We start from the raw sequence: 20,581 nt of genomic DNA, 5'->3' as shown, positions 1-20,581 counted from the left end.
AAATGCATGTTCTAAGTCATATTCTTGCCCCAATAACAACGAATAGTTTAAGGCACCATCTCCATTGTGGGAAAGGACTAAAGAAAGAAACAGTGGAGAGAAGCGGATTTGGTTCAACCAACTATAAATACATTTCATAATATGGAGGTCTCCCACGGAAGCTGCTCTAAACCTAGCATTGGGGGGCAGTCTATTATTTTACCTCCCCTTGTCCCATTACATATGGGAACAAGGGTCAGCTAATTTTTTTTTTATAAAACATGTTAATCCTGGAACTCATATATAACAAGGTTTTCGAAAGATCATGAATATAAGCTTACAAAAGCATAAGTTAATAATTTGATGCAGAAAAACTCGTATAAAGTTTCATTACAATGGCGTTGTAGAAAGATTATAAATGGCAGTCATCATCAGAGCAAAGCAGACAATTTCAAGTACCACTTTCTCTCTTTTGTAACCATTGCAAAATTGAGGCAACGAATTAGTCAAATTTTATCTCAGCGCCCACCTGCATGAAATAATATTGCAGAAATATAAAGAAAATGAGACAATATTTTTTTTTAGAGAAAATAACTTCAGTGACCGAAAATACTTTATAATATACGATTTTAACCAATTTTTTTTTGGATTTGTAAAAATAACCAACAAATTCGCAACGCGAACTCCTATTTCGCAACATAGTTTCCAAATTCGCAAAACGAACATGGAAATTTTCGCAACGCTAATTACTGATATAGGTAAACACAACTATTCGCAACGCGAATTTCGCAAATCGAATTCGCCAATTTCGCAACTCAATTACCGACATAGGTAAACAAGGTAGAAAAAATCCGGTCAAAAATCCAAATTCGCCAATTTGAAAACTGAGTTGCGAATTTGGCAAATTCGTGTTGCGAAATGTAAAATCTTGCCTCTTAAAGAAAAAATCATTTCGACAGTTCGTTTGTTTAGTTAAAGTTAAACGAACGAACGAACAGTTTCCAAATTCGCAACGCGAACATGGAAATTTTCGCAATGCGAATTTCGTTTTCACAACGCGAATTTCGCAACGTTAATTATCGATATAGGTAAACACAACTATTCGCAAAGCGATTTTCGCAAATCGAATTTGCCAATTTCGTAACTCAATTACCGATATAGGTAAACACTGTAGAAAAAATCCGGTAAAAAATCCGAATTCGACAATTTGAAAACTGAGTTGCGAATTTGGAAAATTCGTGTTGCGAAATGTAAAATCTCGTCTCTTAAAGAAAAAATTAAAGGACATAAAATGCACTGGAGTGGTTTTCAACCTGTGACATCTCAGTTGCTAACTCCACGTATGAATCACTCAGCTAAACCTACGCCTGTAAATGAATTAAACACACGAACGAGGGTATGTTCATGTTCGTTCGTTCGTTTAACTTTAACCAAACAAACGAATTGTCGAAATGATTTTTTCTTTAAGAGGCGAGATTTTACATTTCGCAACACGAATTTGCCAAATTCGCAACTCAGTTTTCAAATTGGCGAATTCAGATATTTGACCGGATTTTTTCTACCTTTTTTACCTATATCGGTAATTGAGTTGCGAAATTGGCGAATTCGATTTGCGAAACTCGCGTTGAGAATAGTTGTGTTTACCTATATCGTAATTAGCGTTGCGAAAATTTCCATGTTCGCGTTGCGAATTTGTTGGTTATTTTTGCAAATACAAAAAAAATTGGTTAAAATCATATATTATAAAGCATTTTCGGTCACTGAAGTTATTTTCTCTTTTTTTTTAAGGCACAAATTTATAGAAGGAAGAATCCCAAAATTTATTTTGCCTCCACATTGAACTTCGGCTTGAAAATAGATTTTGTCTTCGATGGAGCCTTAGAAGTCGGTTTAGAACCCTTCCCGAATTTGGAAACAGGTTTAGATTTCACCTTAGTAGCAGTCGGCTTCTTCTTCGCCGAAGCAGCAACAGTTGTCTTCGCTGACGGAAGTTTAAACGGCTTCACCTTAACCGATTTTCCAACGACTTTCCAGCATGACGGTCAATGTTTCCAGGTAAATAGTTAACAGCCACATAAGTTTTCCGTCATCCACATTAACGGTAGATAATGGGGAGTGACTGATTTGTTATAAATCGATGATATTAGTGACCAATTTATTACTTTTTTAATTTCAGTGGAGAAAACAAAAACTTACTCAAATAATAGTGACCGTTTCTGTAGTTTACCCTTTTTATCTTCAGCTTTTTTGAGATAATTGCATTACGAATCCTCAAACTATGCTCGTTTTTATATTAGTCTCCAAACTTCAACATATTATAATTTGATCTTATCTTCAAACTATCAATTTAATAACTTTTTAAATATTAAATTTTAGTTTGGATCTGATGTAAAACATTTTCTTTTTGGTACATGGATGTAAAACATATTTAATATATATATATAGAGAGAGAGAGAGATCAAATTTTAAACGTGTATACATATTATATGCCTAGTTTAGACCTAACCTGTAGACATCAAATTATGTCATTAAAATTTAATAGGCTATTTATTTATTTGACACATAAGATCCAAATGATTTCTGCAATAAATGCATAATATTTTTTTAAATATATTATGTGTTATATCTAAGCTGACATTTAATATCTAAACATTTTTAATCATATAATGTATAAATAAATTATTTGATTAAAACCAATTAAGTGATCTCGTAGTCAAAGATAATATTTTTTTGAAATCCTGGATTCAAGTAGCAGGGTTTACAGGATGTGTATTCTTAATGGTGAAAAAAGAATCTTAATATATATTACATTATAATCATTACATACTATTCAAAACTAACAAATACTAATTTTTGTGAATTTAAATTTATGTATTTACATTCGTTTTAAGTTAAAATCATACATAATATTTAGTTTTAGGGTAAACTACTAACTAAACTATCCGTTTTGGTTTGTTTTATTATCTAGATTTTAATTTTTTTTTTCAAAATCATATATAATGTTTAATTTTTATTTCATTTTGGTACCACCACAGTTAAAAACTTATGTGTTTAGTACCTAAACTATCAGTTTTGGTTCTTTTTAGTACCTAAACTTTTAATTTTTTTTAAAAAATTAACGTTAGATTTTGAACGGGATACTAAAATAAAACAAAAACTAAACTTTAGGTATGATTTTGAAAAAGTACTCAACACATAATTTCCCATTTATTTATTTAGTAAATTTTAATTATGAAAAACAATTATATTATTATTAGAGTTATTATTGGGCGTAGAGGTGTCCCAAAACCTAAAACATAAATTAGTGGCCAAGGGAACATTGAATTTTGAAAATATAATAAAGTAATGAATAATGAGATCCAAATCTTAATCTTAAAATTAATTTTTTTATGTATCGGATTTATATAGAGATATAATTTATTTTTCAAAGGTTGGTTTGGTTTGGTGGACCCTAAAAATAATCTATTTTATTATTTGAATTACTATTTCTATATTAAATCCCTAATATTTTAATAAATGACTTTAAATTGTAAAATATTTATTAATTTAGTAATGTATGTAGCTTCAATTTCATATTTATTATAGGACAAACTATGCATTAGTCACTCAATTTTTTTAATAATTTTATTTTGGTCATCCACCTATTTTTTTTTAAATAATATTAATCTTACATTTTGATTCTGTTTTAACTTTCCGTTGTTTAAAAAGTGGAATTATTGATATAATAAATTTTTTAATGATCACATAATATTATCTTATGATGACTCGTCAATATCATTATTATTTTTTTAATTATGGGTGATTAACACAGAGTCAAAATGTAACTTTTTTTTTGTTGCCTTCTCGAATCCACAAGGCTTTGCCTTGACTAATTCGGATCAACTCGTTTCACACACCTGACTTCAATGGATGATTTTCTACATATACAATGACTCAAACTCGACACGTTAAAACAATATCAAACTGCTTACCATTTGAACAAAATGCGTTGATAACTAAAATGTAACTTTAAGTATGATTTTAAAAAAGATTGAATAATCAAAACGATATTGCTAGAATAATTAAGTTACTAAATACGTAATTTATCCCTTTTTTCCAAAGAATTCTATTTAGTATCACTTACTTGGAATGTAGGCTCAAAGGCAGAGATCATTGTCTTACAATAGTAATTGATTCACCCGTACAATCACCTTTGACTTCAACTGCCATTTATGCCTAAACAAGTGGCCCCATCTCCCCTATGAACCCAGCAGGATCCTCATTCATCTTAGCATGCCAAAGTCTTCTTTAAGCAGGAGACAAAATCCATGAATTCTACACTGTACAAAGGCATTCTTCAGATGATGAGGAACAAATCACACAAATTCTAACTTCACATTCAAACATAGAAATACATGGTTTCATTTTTCACATTTAGAATTGCCATATATCTAGAACCTATGGAGATGGTGGCCAACCAAGCATTCCGGCATCACCACCGATTCCGTCATAGAATCTCAGTTCAAAGTCGTTCAGTATTCCTTCACCATGCCACATTTCATCAAAAATGTCGTCGTCATCGTCATCGTCATCGTCCTCATCATAGTTGCCCATTTCAAACTCCCAGGCCAAATACTCGAAACTGTCGGAGAAGTCCGAGCAATCATCCCACTCACCCATCTCATAGCAGTCCATGACCAGAGGTCCCAGAACCTTCAATTTCGGGAACTTTTCCTTCACGAATTGATCATCGAGTTTCACATCCCAGCAACCTCTTAAATCAAAAAATTCGAGCTGGAGACAGCCGGATAGGATTTTCAGAACACTTGCGGTGCTGATAAGATGATAAGCCATCTCGAGGCGCTTGAGCCTAGGCATAGTAGCAGCTATGGCATTTGCCTCGTCATCCTGTGAGAGTTTGCCTGCTGCATCCAATGGGTGCATGTTGCGGCACAAACTAACCAGCAGTTTACAGTGCTTTCCAATGGCCTCTAAAGCGCGGGCACCAATTTTACCACAGTAACTCAAATCCAAACAAGTGATTGAGGAAAGCCTTCCAGCAGTTTGTTCAACAACTAAATCACTCATTTCACTTCTTGGCAGTCGCAAAGACCGAAGGGAACCAGCACTTGCAAAAGCAACGGAAAAGAAAAAAAGCATACCATATCAGTTAAAAGATTCCATTAAACAATGATCCCTTAAAAGTAAAAAGTATGATCCCGTGTTTCTTAAAGAAATTACAAAAGTCTCATCGGAAATCTTATCAAGAACACTGAAATTGCTGTTCAAACTAGCACATGTAAGACTAACCAAAACCAAACTAAAGCAAGAATTAATGATAGGAAAAATGTTGTCATAAATGAGACAAGACTCGTTACATTACAGGCAAAGGCAATTACCAAAATAGTTAAGGGCAGTTGAACTTACTTCTCTGTGACAAACGAAAAAATCGTATCATTCTGAAGGCCGGAAACACATAACTTGCGAAGAGATCCGCTGCTTCTAGTGATGAGCATTTGAAGCATCCGACCTGGATGGTCCGGTTGGCATCCATTGCTCCATTCTTCAATGTCTATTTCTTGCCAACAATATGGACCCATCACTACCGCTCTCCAGGATTTGCAGACACAGGGAATGACTGTTAGTATCTCTTGTAAGGACAGGTTGCTAAAAATTTGCCCCAGTGCATCCGGGATCAGTTCATCCCAGCCTCGAAAGTCGCATTGCTCGTCCATCTGATTTCATTCAGGTTAATGATGGGGAAAAAGGAAATACAATAAGCAACTCCAATATTATTAAAAGCAAAGAAGCTATAAAAAAGAAAAAAGAGGTAAAAACAGATTATTATACCTTAGTTCTTGAATAACATAGAAGGATTTATAATGCAGTAATTGAGAGATTTAGCAAATTAAGATGTTACACAAACGCTTATGGACACAGAAAGAACACAACTTCATCAAAGGGATTTCTTTTTATGCTGAGTTAAAAACAGAAAAAACAGGCAAAAACAGGTACAACTCAGAGCAGAATACTGCACACACTAAGGAAAGAGATGATTATGGTATTAAGAAAGAAAATTGAAGCCATTCTTTAGATCCAAAAAAAAGAGTTCAGAAATAAAGGAAAGGAACAAAGAAACAAAGTATAATAAACTTGTCAATTGGAATTAAAACTAGTATGCAGAGTGAAAGAAACAAAAATTTTACTGTTTGTGCATAGATCTAAGAACCAACCCAGAAATGGTGTAGTTCCATGATTTGGAAATCGCATAAAGATGGAACACTAAGTACCCAAAGTATAAAGGTTTCGTTCTTTTGCTCAAGATTTCCCAAAGATGTAGAAAATAAAAATGGGTGTTACCTTAATTTCGTCCTTTTGATATGCAAAAGAGCCCCAGTTGATCCGTCTCAAACGCCGGATTAGAAGAGAAAAGAAAAGAAAGCAGCAAAATGAAGCCAATCAAGCCACCTAACCAAAGCATCAAAAGCAAAGCCAGCAAAGAAGAACAAGAAACCCAGAGCGAAAAACAAAGTTTCAAGAGAAAAACAAATGAAAGTATGTTTAACTTTTACCCCGGAAATTGGGTTCTTTAATGGCAGATTTCGAAGAGCAAAGGCATTTGGGTTTCACCTTTCACGCAAGAAATTCATATCCCTTTTAGCTGAAAGTGAAAGTGACGGAAACATTCTATATTTTGAGTGCGATTTAAGAAAGAGAGTAATTGGGGGGAGGTGAAGAAACAAAAAAACAAAAAAAAAAAGGAAAGGGATGGAGCGAACCGGAAAGGAGGTTCCTAATTATCGGCCTACAAACTACAATGGCTCTGGATTTTCAAAGCTTCCGGTTCCAACGCCATCTGTACTGAATCTGTCTTGATTTTTTAGTTTTGCACGATGTTATTATTCATAGGGTAAATTACACCAAATACCATTAAATTTTAAATTTCGACTCGTTTATATTTCTAAATTTTTAATTTTGTTAATTTTAGTACTAACGTTATTTTTTTTAATTAAAATGAACCTATACAATTAGGCTAAAAAACTAACTATCATAAGAATAGATTGTTGAGAATGTTGCGCCTCGACAACGTTCATATTTCGTCGATCAAACTCTAGTCGGAAGAAGAACGGAGTATTCATCAGTACAAGATGACTGCGAGAGATCCGCATCAGCGGATGTTGATATATCTTCTGCAATCCGATCATTTTCCTACCATATTTGTATGTGGCTTAAAGGTGTACCTGGTGTTGATCTAGACTCTGATCAAACGTTAGCGGCCCGAGACGCACACCTTCCATTTCCCAAGTGATGAAACGACGATTACTTTGGAAGACGTCGCTTAGCAACTCGGTGTTCCCGTGAATAGAGTTCTCGTGGTGAGGTGGAACAATTACGAGCCCAAGACGTTGGTCTACGAGGGAGTATTTGTTTGCTTTACCTTAGTAAGTGACATCTTTGTCATATTGCCATGATCGTCCCAAAAGAATGTAAGATGCTTGCATCGGAAGTACATCACACCAAACATCATCACAATACTTGTTCATCTTCAGATTAACGATGCATTGTTTCATGACTTTCAACTCGGCACTCTCATTAAGCCATTGTAAACAATATGACTTTGGATGTCTTTATCAAGGCAAATTAAGTGTATCCACCAAATAACTATTAATTACATTGACACAACTTCCGTTGTCAATGATCAATAGGTATACTTTCTCTTTAATTTGACATCTCGTGTGGAAGATGTTTGTTCGTTGTATATCCGAGTCATTAACTTTTTGTTTTCTCAAATTTTGCCTCACAATCATGCAAAATGCGTCAAACTCATTACTGTCTGAGTTATTAGGTGCATTGTTTTCCAAAGCCTTGGGACAATCTATTTAATATGCTTTCCAGATCTGCAGGTGGAGTATCGTGAATCACCAACTGGAAGTGATGTGGTGGAGCAGTCTTGGTTATCTTGTCTGCGGCTTGATTCTCCTCGCGTGGAATCCAACGGAAGTATGTTATCCATGCACATTTCCTCATGCTTGTTATTGTAGGAAAAATATAAATGAATTGATTGAATCATGACTATTCAAGAAAAATAATTAAGTCTTTTCATGAAAATAGTTATTTCATTTCACTCTAAAGGTCATGTCTTTCCATGATAACCTTTTGATTAAAAGATTATGATTTTTAATCAAATGGTTAAGTCATTTCTTTTAAAGGTCTTAACCTTTCAATAAAGGTCTTAACCTTTCAATAAAGGTCTTAACATTTCAATACTCTCCCTATATAAAGGCTAAGTTGTGACACATTTCAACACACAACTTTTACTATTTTCTTTCAAGTACTTTCCTTTCAATTCTCCGATTCTTCAAAAGTCATTTTCCGGTGATAGATAAAGACAAAGATTATGTTCGATTGTTCACTACAGTTGTGCTTACTGTTGTGAACGTTTTTTTTGTTGTATCCTGAGAGACCGACGTCCAACGTTACTCAAAGCACCGAGGAGAGGACGAATATGTCTTAAGAAAACTGTTCATTCAGGCCTCAACAAAACTCTTCTTCTACATATTCAATTTCATCCGATTACAGGTTCTATTTTAATTTCACATTTTTTAACTTTATTCTTGAAACGATTTTTTTTAGATTGTAATACTACAACACTATTTTTCAATATTTTGCAATAATCTTAAGACAGATTCCTTGTGTTGTAGTTCAATCTAAACTCATACAGATTATTGTGGTAATATATTTAGGTAAATATATATTTCGTTTCATATTATATTTATTATTTCAGTTTTGATTCTGATTACAGAAAAATGTATTATACTTCATCCAATTCACAATCTAATGTGATTATCGCTACACAGACTCAGGCTGCGAGCCAAACGTTGCCTATGACCATGAGTCATAATGAAAAGCATGCGAAATTCAATGGAGAGAATTTCAAAACATGGCAACAGAAAATGTTGTTTTATTTGACGACATTGAATCTGGCCAAATTTTTGAAGGATGATCCTTCTACTATTAGAGATGATGAAGTGGATGCTGCAACCGCGTTCAACATTACCGAAGCATGAAAACACTCTAATTTCCTATGTTGTAACTACATCTTGAATGGTTTATCTGATGCACTTTATGAAGTATACAACGTAAAGAAAACGGATAAAGAACTATGGGAATCATTGGACCATAAATACAAAACTGAAGATGATGGTGCTAAGAAATTCTTAGTTGCCAAATTCTTAAACTTTGTAATGGTTGATTCTAAAATTGTTGTGAATCAGGTGCAAGAATTCCAACTGATCATTCATGGTATTCTCGCAGAAGGGATGATTATAAGTGAATCCTTTCAGGTGGCAGCCATTATTGAAAAACTTCCGCCTACTTGGAATGACTTTAAGAATTATCTTAAGCATAAGAGAAAATAAATGACAGTGGAAGATCTGATTGTGAGACTTCGGATTGAAGAAGACAATCGATGTGCGGCTAAAAGGCTAAACAAAACAGTCAATCATAACATTGCCAAGGCAAATGTGGTAGAAGTAAAAAAGGACTTCAAGAAAAGAAAGCAAGCTCAAATTGAGTCTAAACTAGGACCAAAAGGCAGTGTTTCTAAGAAGCAAAAATTCCAAGGGAAATGCTTTAATTGCAATAAGACGGGACACATGTCATCCGAGTGTAGGCTTCCAAAAAGGTCCATAATAAAAGAGGCTAATGTTGTGACAGAAATTTCCAAGGAAGTATCTGAACTTGACCTATGTGCTGTGGTCTCTGAAGTTAACATGGTTTATTCAAATCTAAGAGAATGGTGGCTTGATACTGGTGCCACACGCCATATTTTTTGTGACAAGGACTCCTTTGCAGAGTTGGTTTCTTGTGAGAAAGGATAAAAGCTCTATATAGGCAATGATGCAACTTCCAAGATCAAGGGGAAAGGCACTGTAATTTTAAAGATGACTTCTGGCAAAGAGTTGAAACTTCAAAACGTGTTGTATGTGACTGACATACGAAAGAACCTTGTCTCTGGGACCCTCCTAAGTATACATGGCTTTAGGATGGTGTTTGAATCCTAGAAGTTAATTTTATCAAAAGGGGGAATATTTGTGGGAAGGGGATATGTATTGAACAATATGTGGAAACTTAATGCTATCTCTGTAAAAGATAAAAATATAAATAAGAATGATTCTTCTTCTTCTGTTTATATGATTGAGTCATTAAATCTATAGAATGGTAGACTCGGACATGTTAATTATGATACTTGACGTAGATTAATTAACTTAGAACATATTCCTCTATTTCACATTAATTATAATCATAAATGTGAAACATGTGTTGAAGCTAAACTAACAAGGTCTTCATTTAAACCCGTTGAAAGAAATACAGAACCTCTTGATCTAATGCACAGTGATGTTTGCGACTTAAAATTTGTTCAAACTAGAGGAGGGAATAAATATTTTATTACTTTCATTGATGATAGCACAAAATATTGCTATGTATATTTTCTTAAAAGCAAAGATGAAGCTATAGAAAAATTTATTCTCTATAAGCAAGAAGTTGAAACCCAACTTAACAAAAGGATTAAGAGGGTGAGTAGTGATCGTGGTGGTGAATATGTTGAACCATTTGGTCAATATTGTTCACAACATGGTATTATTCATGAGGTAACACCACCATACTCTCCTCAATCGAATGGAGTAGCAGAGCGGAAAAATCGAACATTAAAGGAAATGATGAACGCTATGCTAGGAAGTTCTGGGTTGTCACAGAACATGTGGGGGGAAGCTGTCTTATCATCAAATTACCTTTTAAATATGGTGCCTCGCAAGAAAAAAAATAAGACATCATATGAGTTGTGGATAGGCAAGAAACCCTCCTACAATTACTTGAAAGTGTGGGGGTGTCTTGCAAAGGTAATGGCTCCTTTATCAAAGCAAACGAAAATAGGTCCTAAAACAGTGGATTGTATTTTCATTGGCTATGCTCACCACAGTAATGCATATCGATTTCTTGTGCATGAATCAAAGAATCCAGAAATTCACAAGAATACGATATTAGAATCTAAAAATGCCTCATTCTTTGAAAATAGATTTCCTTGTAAAATTAGAGAAGTTGGCTCAAGTTCAAGGAAACGAACTTTAGAAACTATTAATGAAATAGTCAAGACTTCCAACAAGAGGTTGAAGTTGAGATAGAGCCAAGAAGAAGTAAAAGGGCATGAGTAGAAAAATCCTTTGGATCGGATTTTCTAACTTATATGCTAGAGACTGAACCTGTAACTTATAGCAAAGCTATACATTCATCTGAAAGTAATTTTTGGAAAAATGCCATCAAAAGTGAAATTGATTCCATCATGCAAAATCATACGTGGGAATTAGTGGATCTTCCTCATGGAATTAAACCATTAAATTCTAAATGGATCTTCAAACGAAAAATGAAAGCAGATGGAACAATTGATAAGTACAAGGCCAGATTGGTTATTAAAGGGTACCGACAAAAGGAAGGTTTTGATTACTTTGATACATATTCACCCGTATCAAGAATAACTTATATAAGAATGATACTTGCAATTGTCGCTTTATGGAATTTAGAAGTACATCAAATGGATATTAAGACAACTTTTCTTAATGGAGACCTTGATGAGGAAATTTACATGGAACAACCTGAGGGTTATGTAGCTCCAGGACAAGAAAAGAAAGTATGTAAGTTGGTAAAGTCATTATATGGACTTAAGCAAGCACCAAAGCAATGGAATGAAAAATTTGATAGTGTTATAATATCAAATGGATTTAAAATAAATGAGTGTGACAAATGTGTGTATGTCAAAATCACTGTTGATGGATATGTAATCCTATGCCTCTATGTTGACGACATTCTCATTATTGGAAGTAATAATGAAATGATAAAACGTACCAAAAATATGTTAAATTCAAAATTTGACATGAAAGACATGAGACTTACTGACATGATTTTGGGCATCCAAATCAGAAGGTCATCTGAAGGTCTCATATTGACTCAGTCACACTATGTAGACAAGATTCTTGAAAATTTTGGCAAGGATGATTATGGTGTAGCCAAAACTCCGATAGATACAAGTCAACATCTATCTAAAAATAAAGGTGAAAGTGTTAATCAAGTGGAATATGCAAGGATAATAGGCAGTCTAATGTACCTTATGAGTTGCACTAGACCTGATATTGCTTTCACTGTAAGCAGTTTAATCAGATTTACAAGTAATCCAGGGGAGAAACACTGGAAAGCAATTGTAAGGGTATTGAGATATCTCAGATATACTCGAAACTATGGATTGTATTATTCTAGAGATCCTGCTGTGTTAGAAGGATTCTGTGATGCCAGTTAGATATTTTATATTCAAGATACCAAAGGCACAAGTGGTTATATTTTCACATTGGGAGGAGGAGCTGTGACATGGAAATCCTCAAGACAAACAATTATAACCAGATCCACGATGGAATCTGAGTTTGTAGCCTTGGACAAAACTGGAGAAGAGGCATAATGGTTACGAAATTTTTGGAGGATATTCCTGAATGGCCAAAGCCTGTACCCAAAAAATGTATATATTATGATAACCAAGCAATAATTGGTAGAGCATAAAATGTAATGTATAATGGTAAGTCGAGACACATGCGACGTCGACACAATACCATTAGCAACTGATCTCAACTGGAGTTATTTCTATTGATTTTGTAAGATCAAAAGATAACATTGCAGATCCGCTAACCAAAGGGTTGAATCGAGATCAAGTTGAATAGGACTAAAGCCCATGAATTATTAAGGCTCTATGTGAAGGAAAACCCAACCTAGTTGACTGGAGATCCCAAGATCTAGGTTCAATAGGGCAACCTACTTGCATAGACTTGGTGAGGTCACTGTGGGGGTTTTATCCCCAAGCCCATTCCTATGATTAAAACAGTGACTAAAATGTGGATAAGGTTAAGCAATGCTTTTAATGACCAATATGTGTTTCGTTGAACCGAACAACATAAGTCACCTATGTGAGAGTGAAGTGGAGCCACTTCAAAGAGACTATTGGGGCATAGTTCTCTAAGCTCTTATAGAACCAGGAGATGTCCACGGCTATATGGACATAACCATGAGAACTAAACTCTTGTCAGTAAGATATTTGTGTGAGGTATGTCATCTCTTACACAAACGATAGGACAGTTCAAGGACATCACGTCTACTGGACAACCAGTAAGGTAAACATATTTTCACAAGGGAAGGTTTAAAGGGGGACGCCTACCTATCCTATGCAAATATCGAACGTAGAATCTATCACCTCATCGAGTCAATGTTTTAAACAATCAAATTCATTCATGTGGGGTATTGTAGGAAAAATATAAATGAATTGATTGAATCATGACTATTCATGAAAAATAATTAAGTATTTTCATGAAAATAATTATTTCATTTCACTCTAAAGGTCATGTCTTTCCATGATAACCTTTTGATTAAAAGGTTATGATTTTTAATCAAATGGTTAAGTCATTTCATTTAAAGGTCTTAACCTTTCAATAAAGGTCTTAACCTTTCAATCCTCTCCCTATATAAAGGCTAAGTTGTGACACATTTCAACACACAACTTTTACTATTTTCTTTCAAGTACTTTCCTTTCAATTCTCCGATTCTTCGAAAGTCATTTTCCGGTGATAGATAAAGACAAAGATTGTGTTCGATTGTTCACTACGGTTGTGCTTACTGTTGTGAACGTTTGTTATTGTATCTTGGGAGACCGACGTCCAACGTTACTCAAAGCACCGAGGAGAGGACGAATCTGTCTTAAGGAAACTGTTCATTCAGGCCTCAACAAAAACTCTTCTTCTACATATTGAATTTCATCCGATTACAGGTTCTATTTTAATTTCACATTTTTTTAAACTTTATTATTGAAACAAAAAAAATTTAGATTGTAATACTACAACACTATTTTTCAATATTTTGCAACAATTATTGCACGTACGAGCGACAGGGAGCTGATAATTGCATTACGATCGTTTAGAAGGTGAGTTGTTTGCTTGTTGTCCTTTTGGATTTGAAGGATTTCATGGCCATAATCCCATGCTACTTATGCTGCAATGAAGGACACCTTCTCTCGAAATTGATTCACCGGGAAACACCATCTCATTCCTGTGCTTCTATACCTACCAAACCAAAGAAGCAAACAGAAGGAACCAATGTGTATTAAAAACATTTGTACTTGACTTAGAGAGGTTTGATAACAACCAATTTGGCAGATCCAAAGAGCATGCCAAATTGTAGTCACGGAGTATGTGGAGAATGCTTTCCTCAGCGTAACAACAGATGCAACAAGAAGGGTCGTTAGTGAGGGATCGTATACATCTTTCAAGGTTGGTCATAAGCTTCTCCTTAAGAGCAAGCCATAAGAAGAGCAAGCCATAAGAAGAAGCGAATCCTTTGAGGAATCTGCAGCTTCCAAATAAAATCCCAATTTTTATTCTCGTCATCCCAATTTCGATCAAGCAACCATTGGTAGGCAGAATTTGTGGCAAAGGTACTAGTGGGGTTCCATCTCCATGTACAAACATCAAGACCATCAAACGTTTCAGGTGGCTTAATATTCATTATGTGCGGGATTGCGACATGTGATAGTAAGTTTGAGAGAGATTCAATATCCCATGCACCATCGACAGTCACCATGTGGCTGGTTTTCATAGATGTGTCAATGGTATCATGTGCCAAAGCATAAGGTCTGAGAGATCCAAGTGGGGGTAGCCAGACGTTATCCCAAAAATTGATAAGAGAGCCGTTACCAACTGACCACGCAAGGCATTCCCGTAGTTGCGGCCATGTCTTAGATAAACCACGCCAAAGAGGAGAGCAACCCGGCCTTGAGATTGAAGCAGGGCAAATTTCAGTGACTTTATACTTTTGATGGAGTTAGATCCAGTAAGCATCAGTACGGGTCACCAGAGCAAAATTAATTTTTAACATAAAATCAACGTTTCGTTCGTAAAGCCTTGGGATCCCAAGGCCACCTCTGGCAATCGGTTGGCTTATTGAATCCCAATTAACAAGAGAGATTTTATTTCCCGTATTAGAGGAGCTCCATATGAAGTGACAAATGATCTTTTTCCATCTCATCACAAATGCGCTTAGGAAACATTGTTGTTTGCATAAAGAAAATCCTTAGGACAACTTTTGCAAGAGTTACATGACCAGTCGTAGAGAGTAACTTTGAAGTCCAACCATTTAGTTTGTTGAGTATCATTTCAAGGATGGAAGAATAATCCTGGTATGTGGCTAGTTTGTGCATGACTGGTACACCAAGGTATTTCCCAGTTATATCACTCCATTGTTAATGACTTAATGAGACGAAGACATGGAAGACGTACATCATAACATTGGTGACGTGGTTCTCACCAAAACAACATCGTTTTAGCGCGATTTGAACTCTTTACTCGTGATAGTAGAAGATACAAGTTAATCATTGGGCCAACTTAAATTTTTTATATAGATTTTTATAATTTCTGAAAATTTGCGATATTAGTTAAGATTTTTTTCAATTAGTTAAGAGAGGAAAATTTTTGATAGTAGAAGATACAAGTTAATCATTGGGCTTTACCATTAGAGTTGGACACTATCCTTGGTGTCAACTTCCCAAATTTTTATATTCCCTCTAAATTTTCCAATTTCTCTCTAAATTCTCAATTTCCCTATATTCTCAAAATTTCTCAGTTTCCCTCTAAATTCTCAAATAAAATCAAAATTTTCCACACAAAAATCTTTCTTTTAAAAAAATTTCTCCCACCACTCACTTTGAATAATATATATAATCTCAAATAATTTCATCTTATATGATATTTTAAAATTTTATGTTAAATTATATTTAAATTATTAATTAATTATTACAAGAAAAATAAATTAAACTTATAAATATTTAAATTAATTTTATATAATCTAATAAAAGCATGTTTATTAAATAAATTATTTAATGAAATTAATTTAATGATTATAATTAAGATTTATAATATAAGAATTATAATTAATATAGAAAATAAAATTTATTAATTTAATTATCATAACTAACAATTTGTTTAACTTTTAAAAGTAAACAAATTAATTATCACAGTTCATTATAAATTCAAAATCTCACAACTTTATCAATTGTAACTTATAAGTCAGAAAAAATATCAGATCAGGTCAAATAACAAGTCGAATTATTTACAGGTTGAGTCAATTACAAGTCAGGTTGATAGCAGGTTGGGTAATATCAGTTATTTACTAAGCTAATCTCGGGTTCGGGTTCATATCAGTCGGATGCTTGTTGGGTTTTGTTATTATATTATCGGTTCAATTAGGGTTCATATCATTCTCAGATCAGGTACAGGTCGGGTTCATATCCATAATTTCCAGGTCTAACTCGGGTTCAGGTCAACACCAGTTCGAACTCGAGTCAGTTTCGGATCACCAGCCCTCATGTCACAAATAGTTTTGATTCGAGTCGATTAAAAATCAGTTTTACAAGTCGGGTTAGCTTTTACATCCCTAGGTTAGTTTATGCTTCATTTTATTACTCATCGTTAAAAATTTAATGGAACTATGTACGTGACCCTTTTTATGGGTAAACTGCATTATTCATAACTCAACTATCTTTTCACTCATATTTTGGTTACTAAAGTTTAAAAATTTTCAATTTAAATACTCCACTTTAAAATTGCTCATTTTTTAATAAGTATAATTTATTTTATTAATGATTTTATGATATGACATTTTATTATTATTTTATTAATAAATGGTTAAAACAAAAAAAATTAAATTTGAAAGTTAAGTAATTATTTTTTAAAAAAATAAACTTTAGTAACCAAAATTTGAGTGAGGAGATAGTTGTGTGATTAATGATGTAATTTACCCATAGAAAGTATTATGTTGTAACAATTTGCTAAACTTTCAACATCGAGGTACCAAAACAAAATAAAAAGTAAATATTGGGTGTGATTTTGAAATAAATGAAAATTTAAGTATCAGAATTAAAATAAAAGTAATAGTTTAAGTACTAAATGTGTAGCTTACCCAAAATAATAATATATGTAACACCCCAAAATTTTGGTTAGTGAGCAAAATGTTAATTTTGAAAGTTTAGTGGTTAAAGTATAAAGTTTAGAAAAATTTAGGGACCAAAAAAGTAATTTTTAAAGGTTTAGGGACCAAAAGTATAATTTTTAAAATTTAGGTGTTTTGACACCATAAATGAATAGTTCACCCTCAAGAATGACGTTTTGGTGGGAATTAGATTTTTGATCCGAAATTTATGTTAAAAACTGTAACGTGTTAAAGTCGGGTAAAATTCGGTAAATCGGATTGAAGAGAAATTTTGAGAAAATTTGAAGGATATTAAATTAAGCTTAAAAATATTATTTCCACATTTTAAAATGATGAAAAATAATATGGATCATTGGATTTGAGAATTTATTTCCATGTTCAATTTGGACTGTTGGATAAAAATGACAAGATTGAAATTCTTGGAAAGTTGTATAGATAAAGTTGTCAAGGGTATAATATTTTGTTCATCTTTGACTTCGGAAGATGATAACCAACATGTGGCTTGGTATGGATGTAATTATCAAGTTTCATTAATGGTAAAATTGTCATTTCCTAATTAAATGAATTTAAGCTTAATAAATGACAAATTAACATGAAATAACTAGAAATTTCATAAAAATAAGACCTTCTTCAACCTCCATTTCGTGCTCCTCATAACCTAGGTAAGAGAAATTTTATTTTTCATTTTTGAGCAATTTTCTTTGGATTTTGGATTGAACCGTGAAATAGAAAATTATTCTATTCGAATAGCTCTATCATTTGGTACAATCATTGCATGCTAATCTTGTTTGAATGTTAAGTTCACAAATTTTAGGGTTTATGTTCATGTTAGAGTTTTATGGATTGATGATGGATTTTGAGGTTGTTGAGGCTGTAGAATTATTTCCAAGCTTGTTTGATGATCAAAACCACCTAGAAATGCTATATTGATTTTTAGCCTAAACCTTAAATTAGGGAAAGTTTGTGATTTGATGAAATTGAGTTAGGGGTTTGATTGTAGAGGTTTTAAAATGTTGAATAGAGGTTTATTTCATGCTCGAATCAAATTGAAATCAAGTGAAATCACAAAACCCTCCCCTTAACATTTGGCCTAAGCTTTTGGAAGTGAGAACAATTATGGAAAAATCATAAAAGGGTAAGAAATGATGTAAGAAAGATCCTACAAGCTTTAGAAAGTTATTTGGACCAATTTGTAATTTTAAGAAACTTGTGAGACCTATTCGATAATTTTGAAAAGTTATGGGGTTGATGTGTAATTATTCAATACATGAATTAATATGCAGGAAATTATTGTTAGAGTGATGAATTTGGTGTTACAATGTGAAATTTGACTATTTTCGAAAGTTGTCAAAGTTTGAGTAATAAATGGTAAATATTGAGAACTTTAATAACTTAAGTGGTAATAATGGAATCTTTGAGGTATTGGGATGGAAATTAGATTGTTGAAATTTAATTAAGTTGTTAGAGACTTGAATTGAAGTAAAAAGGCAATGGACTATTTAGAATAAAATGAAAAAGTTGAGATGAATTCTAAAAGAATTCATAATTAGTAGTTAAAATGGAAAGTTGAAAAAGGTTTTGTGAAGTTTGAATGAATTTGGATAAAAAGAGACTTGAATGGTTAACTTGAAGTGTTAAAGTCAATATTTATGTTATGACATAGAATTAATATCGAATGAACATCGAAAGATTTTTAGGAATTTATTTTCTATTGTGTGCCTATGTTAGTGAGATTCTAACATGTGGTTTCAAATGTACATGCTTTGTACATGAGCTCATTTAGATTGTGTGCTTGAAACCAAGACCAAACAATGTTAAAGCTAAGGAGAGCTTAAGGATGAAATATGAATTTCTAAGGAAAGTTGCAAGCTAAGGACTCCAGATGAGTGCATATTTAATTCATATTTATGATATCGTGCAAACATTGGCTTGCGATGAGCCAATGACAGAGTTGATAGATAAGAATTGACTCATAAATGTTATGAAATTTTGTGATTCATGCATATATGTTCATTTGGTATCCTACTACAATTAGTGAATAAGATGAAAATATAAGTTAGTGAAATCTGCACAGATTTGTGTTCTGAACAGTAAGTTTAGAAAATAACCATAAATTATATAGAAATTATTAGGGGATGATTTTTATTCCATTGGATTTGTATATCGGTCTAGTTTTGATTAGAACAAACAGATACTGATTTCAAGAAGTATATAAAAAGATATGAATTTTTAATCAATGATAGGTCAGAAAACAGGGCAATATATTCTGCTCAAAACAACTTCTGTAAGTCAACATTGAAAATTCACTATAAATTGTACAAGATGAACTAGAAGGAATGAATTATATGGTCATATTCATATTCGATTATAGTTTTCATTGGTATAAACATAATAATTTTTAAGTGTATAGATTAGTACAAAATAATATTTCTTTAAAGGTAGTACAAATTGCCAACATATGAAACTTGTCATAAATTATGTTTTCATGTTACTCCTATGTTATAAGCTATTATAAATGTTGAAATGTTTCAACTTCATTACATTTGACATGATAGTTAAGATTATCTGTTTCATGACGAAAATGATGTGTTTATGTTCAAGAAAGCTAATTGAGGATGATTATGATATATTAATGTTATACGGAAATGAAATGTTTAGGGTATGAACTTCCCATTATGTTATGATATGAAAAGTCATTTATGTCGATATATTGATATCTTTGATATTCAATAACATATAATAATTAATAGAAAAGCTCATTGTATGTTGCATTAAGTGTCGTAGGTACACTTGGCATGCTAGGAAGTGAGTAAAGTTCAAATTAAGTCAAGTTTTGGTACATACATTACGTATGACACCGCTAGTGCATATGATATGTTTTGCACTTGGAGTGCATCTTATGATGATGATTAGCATTGTGAAGTGCCTAGTGAGCACATTATGTATGACTTATGTACCTTGTATTCTCATAAATATGCATTGGGCCATGAACTTGAAAATAAGCTATAATATGAAATTAAGTTATGAATCTGAAATAAGTTTTGAGTCTGAAACAAGTTCTGAATCTCAGAATGAGTTTTGAAATATGAAAGTACGGATTATGAAAATGAAATGTGAACGTGCATATGAAAGTGAAAGATGAAAATCAGATATTGTATATGAATGAAAAAGAATATGATATGCCTATTATGTATGATATTGTTTATCATGGCTTTGATATTACTATTATGTATGATATTGTTTATCATGGTTTTGATAAAATCATGAGATTATGATTTTCAGATTCTTGATGAGGAAAAATGACTTGGATAAATCAATTTGGATATTTAGTGATTTTATTGGAATTTAAGTTCATGTTTTAAATTGTTATGATATTATTAAATTTTATATAAGTGAATATGTTGTTTAGATGTTGCTAAACTGTTTATAATGCCTCACTAAGTGTATACTTAGCATGCGATGATTTTCACGCGTAGGTAAAGAAGAGCAAGTGAAGTAAGGAGCTGAGTGGGTATCAATCAATAAAGAAAAAGTTTCAGGTATCAATAATGAC

The 20,581-nt window shown here is 32.9% G+C and overlaps 1 protein-coding gene across 2 annotated transcripts; it reads right to left on the bottom strand.

The window, feature by feature from the left end:
- Window positions 1-4,068: 4,068 nt before the first annotated feature.
- On the bottom strand, window positions 4,069-6,795 carry LOC120155973 (F-box protein FBW2-like). 2 transcript variants are annotated; one of them, XM_039167420.1, is made up of 3 exons: window positions 6,319-6,795; window positions 5,386-5,698; window positions 4,069-5,086 (listed from the first exon to the last, which is right to left on the bottom strand). In XM_039167420.1, exons 2-3 carry the CDS (start codon window positions 5,691-5,693, stop codon window positions 4,417-4,419), a joined length of 978 nt encoding a protein of 325 aa, XP_039023351.1. In that variant the 5' UTR covers window positions 5,694-5,698; window positions 6,319-6,795; the 3' UTR covers window positions 4,069-4,416. The 2 variants fall into 2 exon arrangements, with proteins under 2 accessions (XP_039023351.1, XP_039023349.1); XM_039167418.1 differs by having other exon boundaries at window positions 5,386-5,693.
- Window positions 6,796-20,581: the final 13,786 nt, after the last annotated feature.

Source organism: Hibiscus syriacus, unplaced genomic scaffold (genome assembly GCF_006381635.1).
Source record: "Hibiscus syriacus cultivar Baekdansim isolate YM2019G1 unplaced genomic scaffold, ASM638163v2 tig00002840_pilon, whole genome shotgun sequence".
In the NCBI taxonomy this organism is placed as follows: Eukaryota; Viridiplantae; Streptophyta; class Magnoliopsida; order Malvales; family Malvaceae; genus Hibiscus; species Hibiscus syriacus.
The sequence above is the reverse complement of the archived record's forward strand: the minus strand, read 5'-3'. Positions and strand labels throughout refer to the sequence as shown.

What these genes read in the sequence shown, in the direction of transcription:
- LOC120155973 (XM_039167420.1), bottom strand. Translation starts at nt 5,693, where the DNA reads ATGGACGAGCAATGCGACTTTCGAGGCTGGGATGAACTGATCCCGGAT. An exon ending in TTTTCGTTTGTCACAGAGAA is followed by an intron (nt 5,087 to 5,385) that starts GTAAGTTCAACT and finishes TGCTTTTGCAAG; the next exon opens with TGCTGGTTCCCTTCGGTCTT.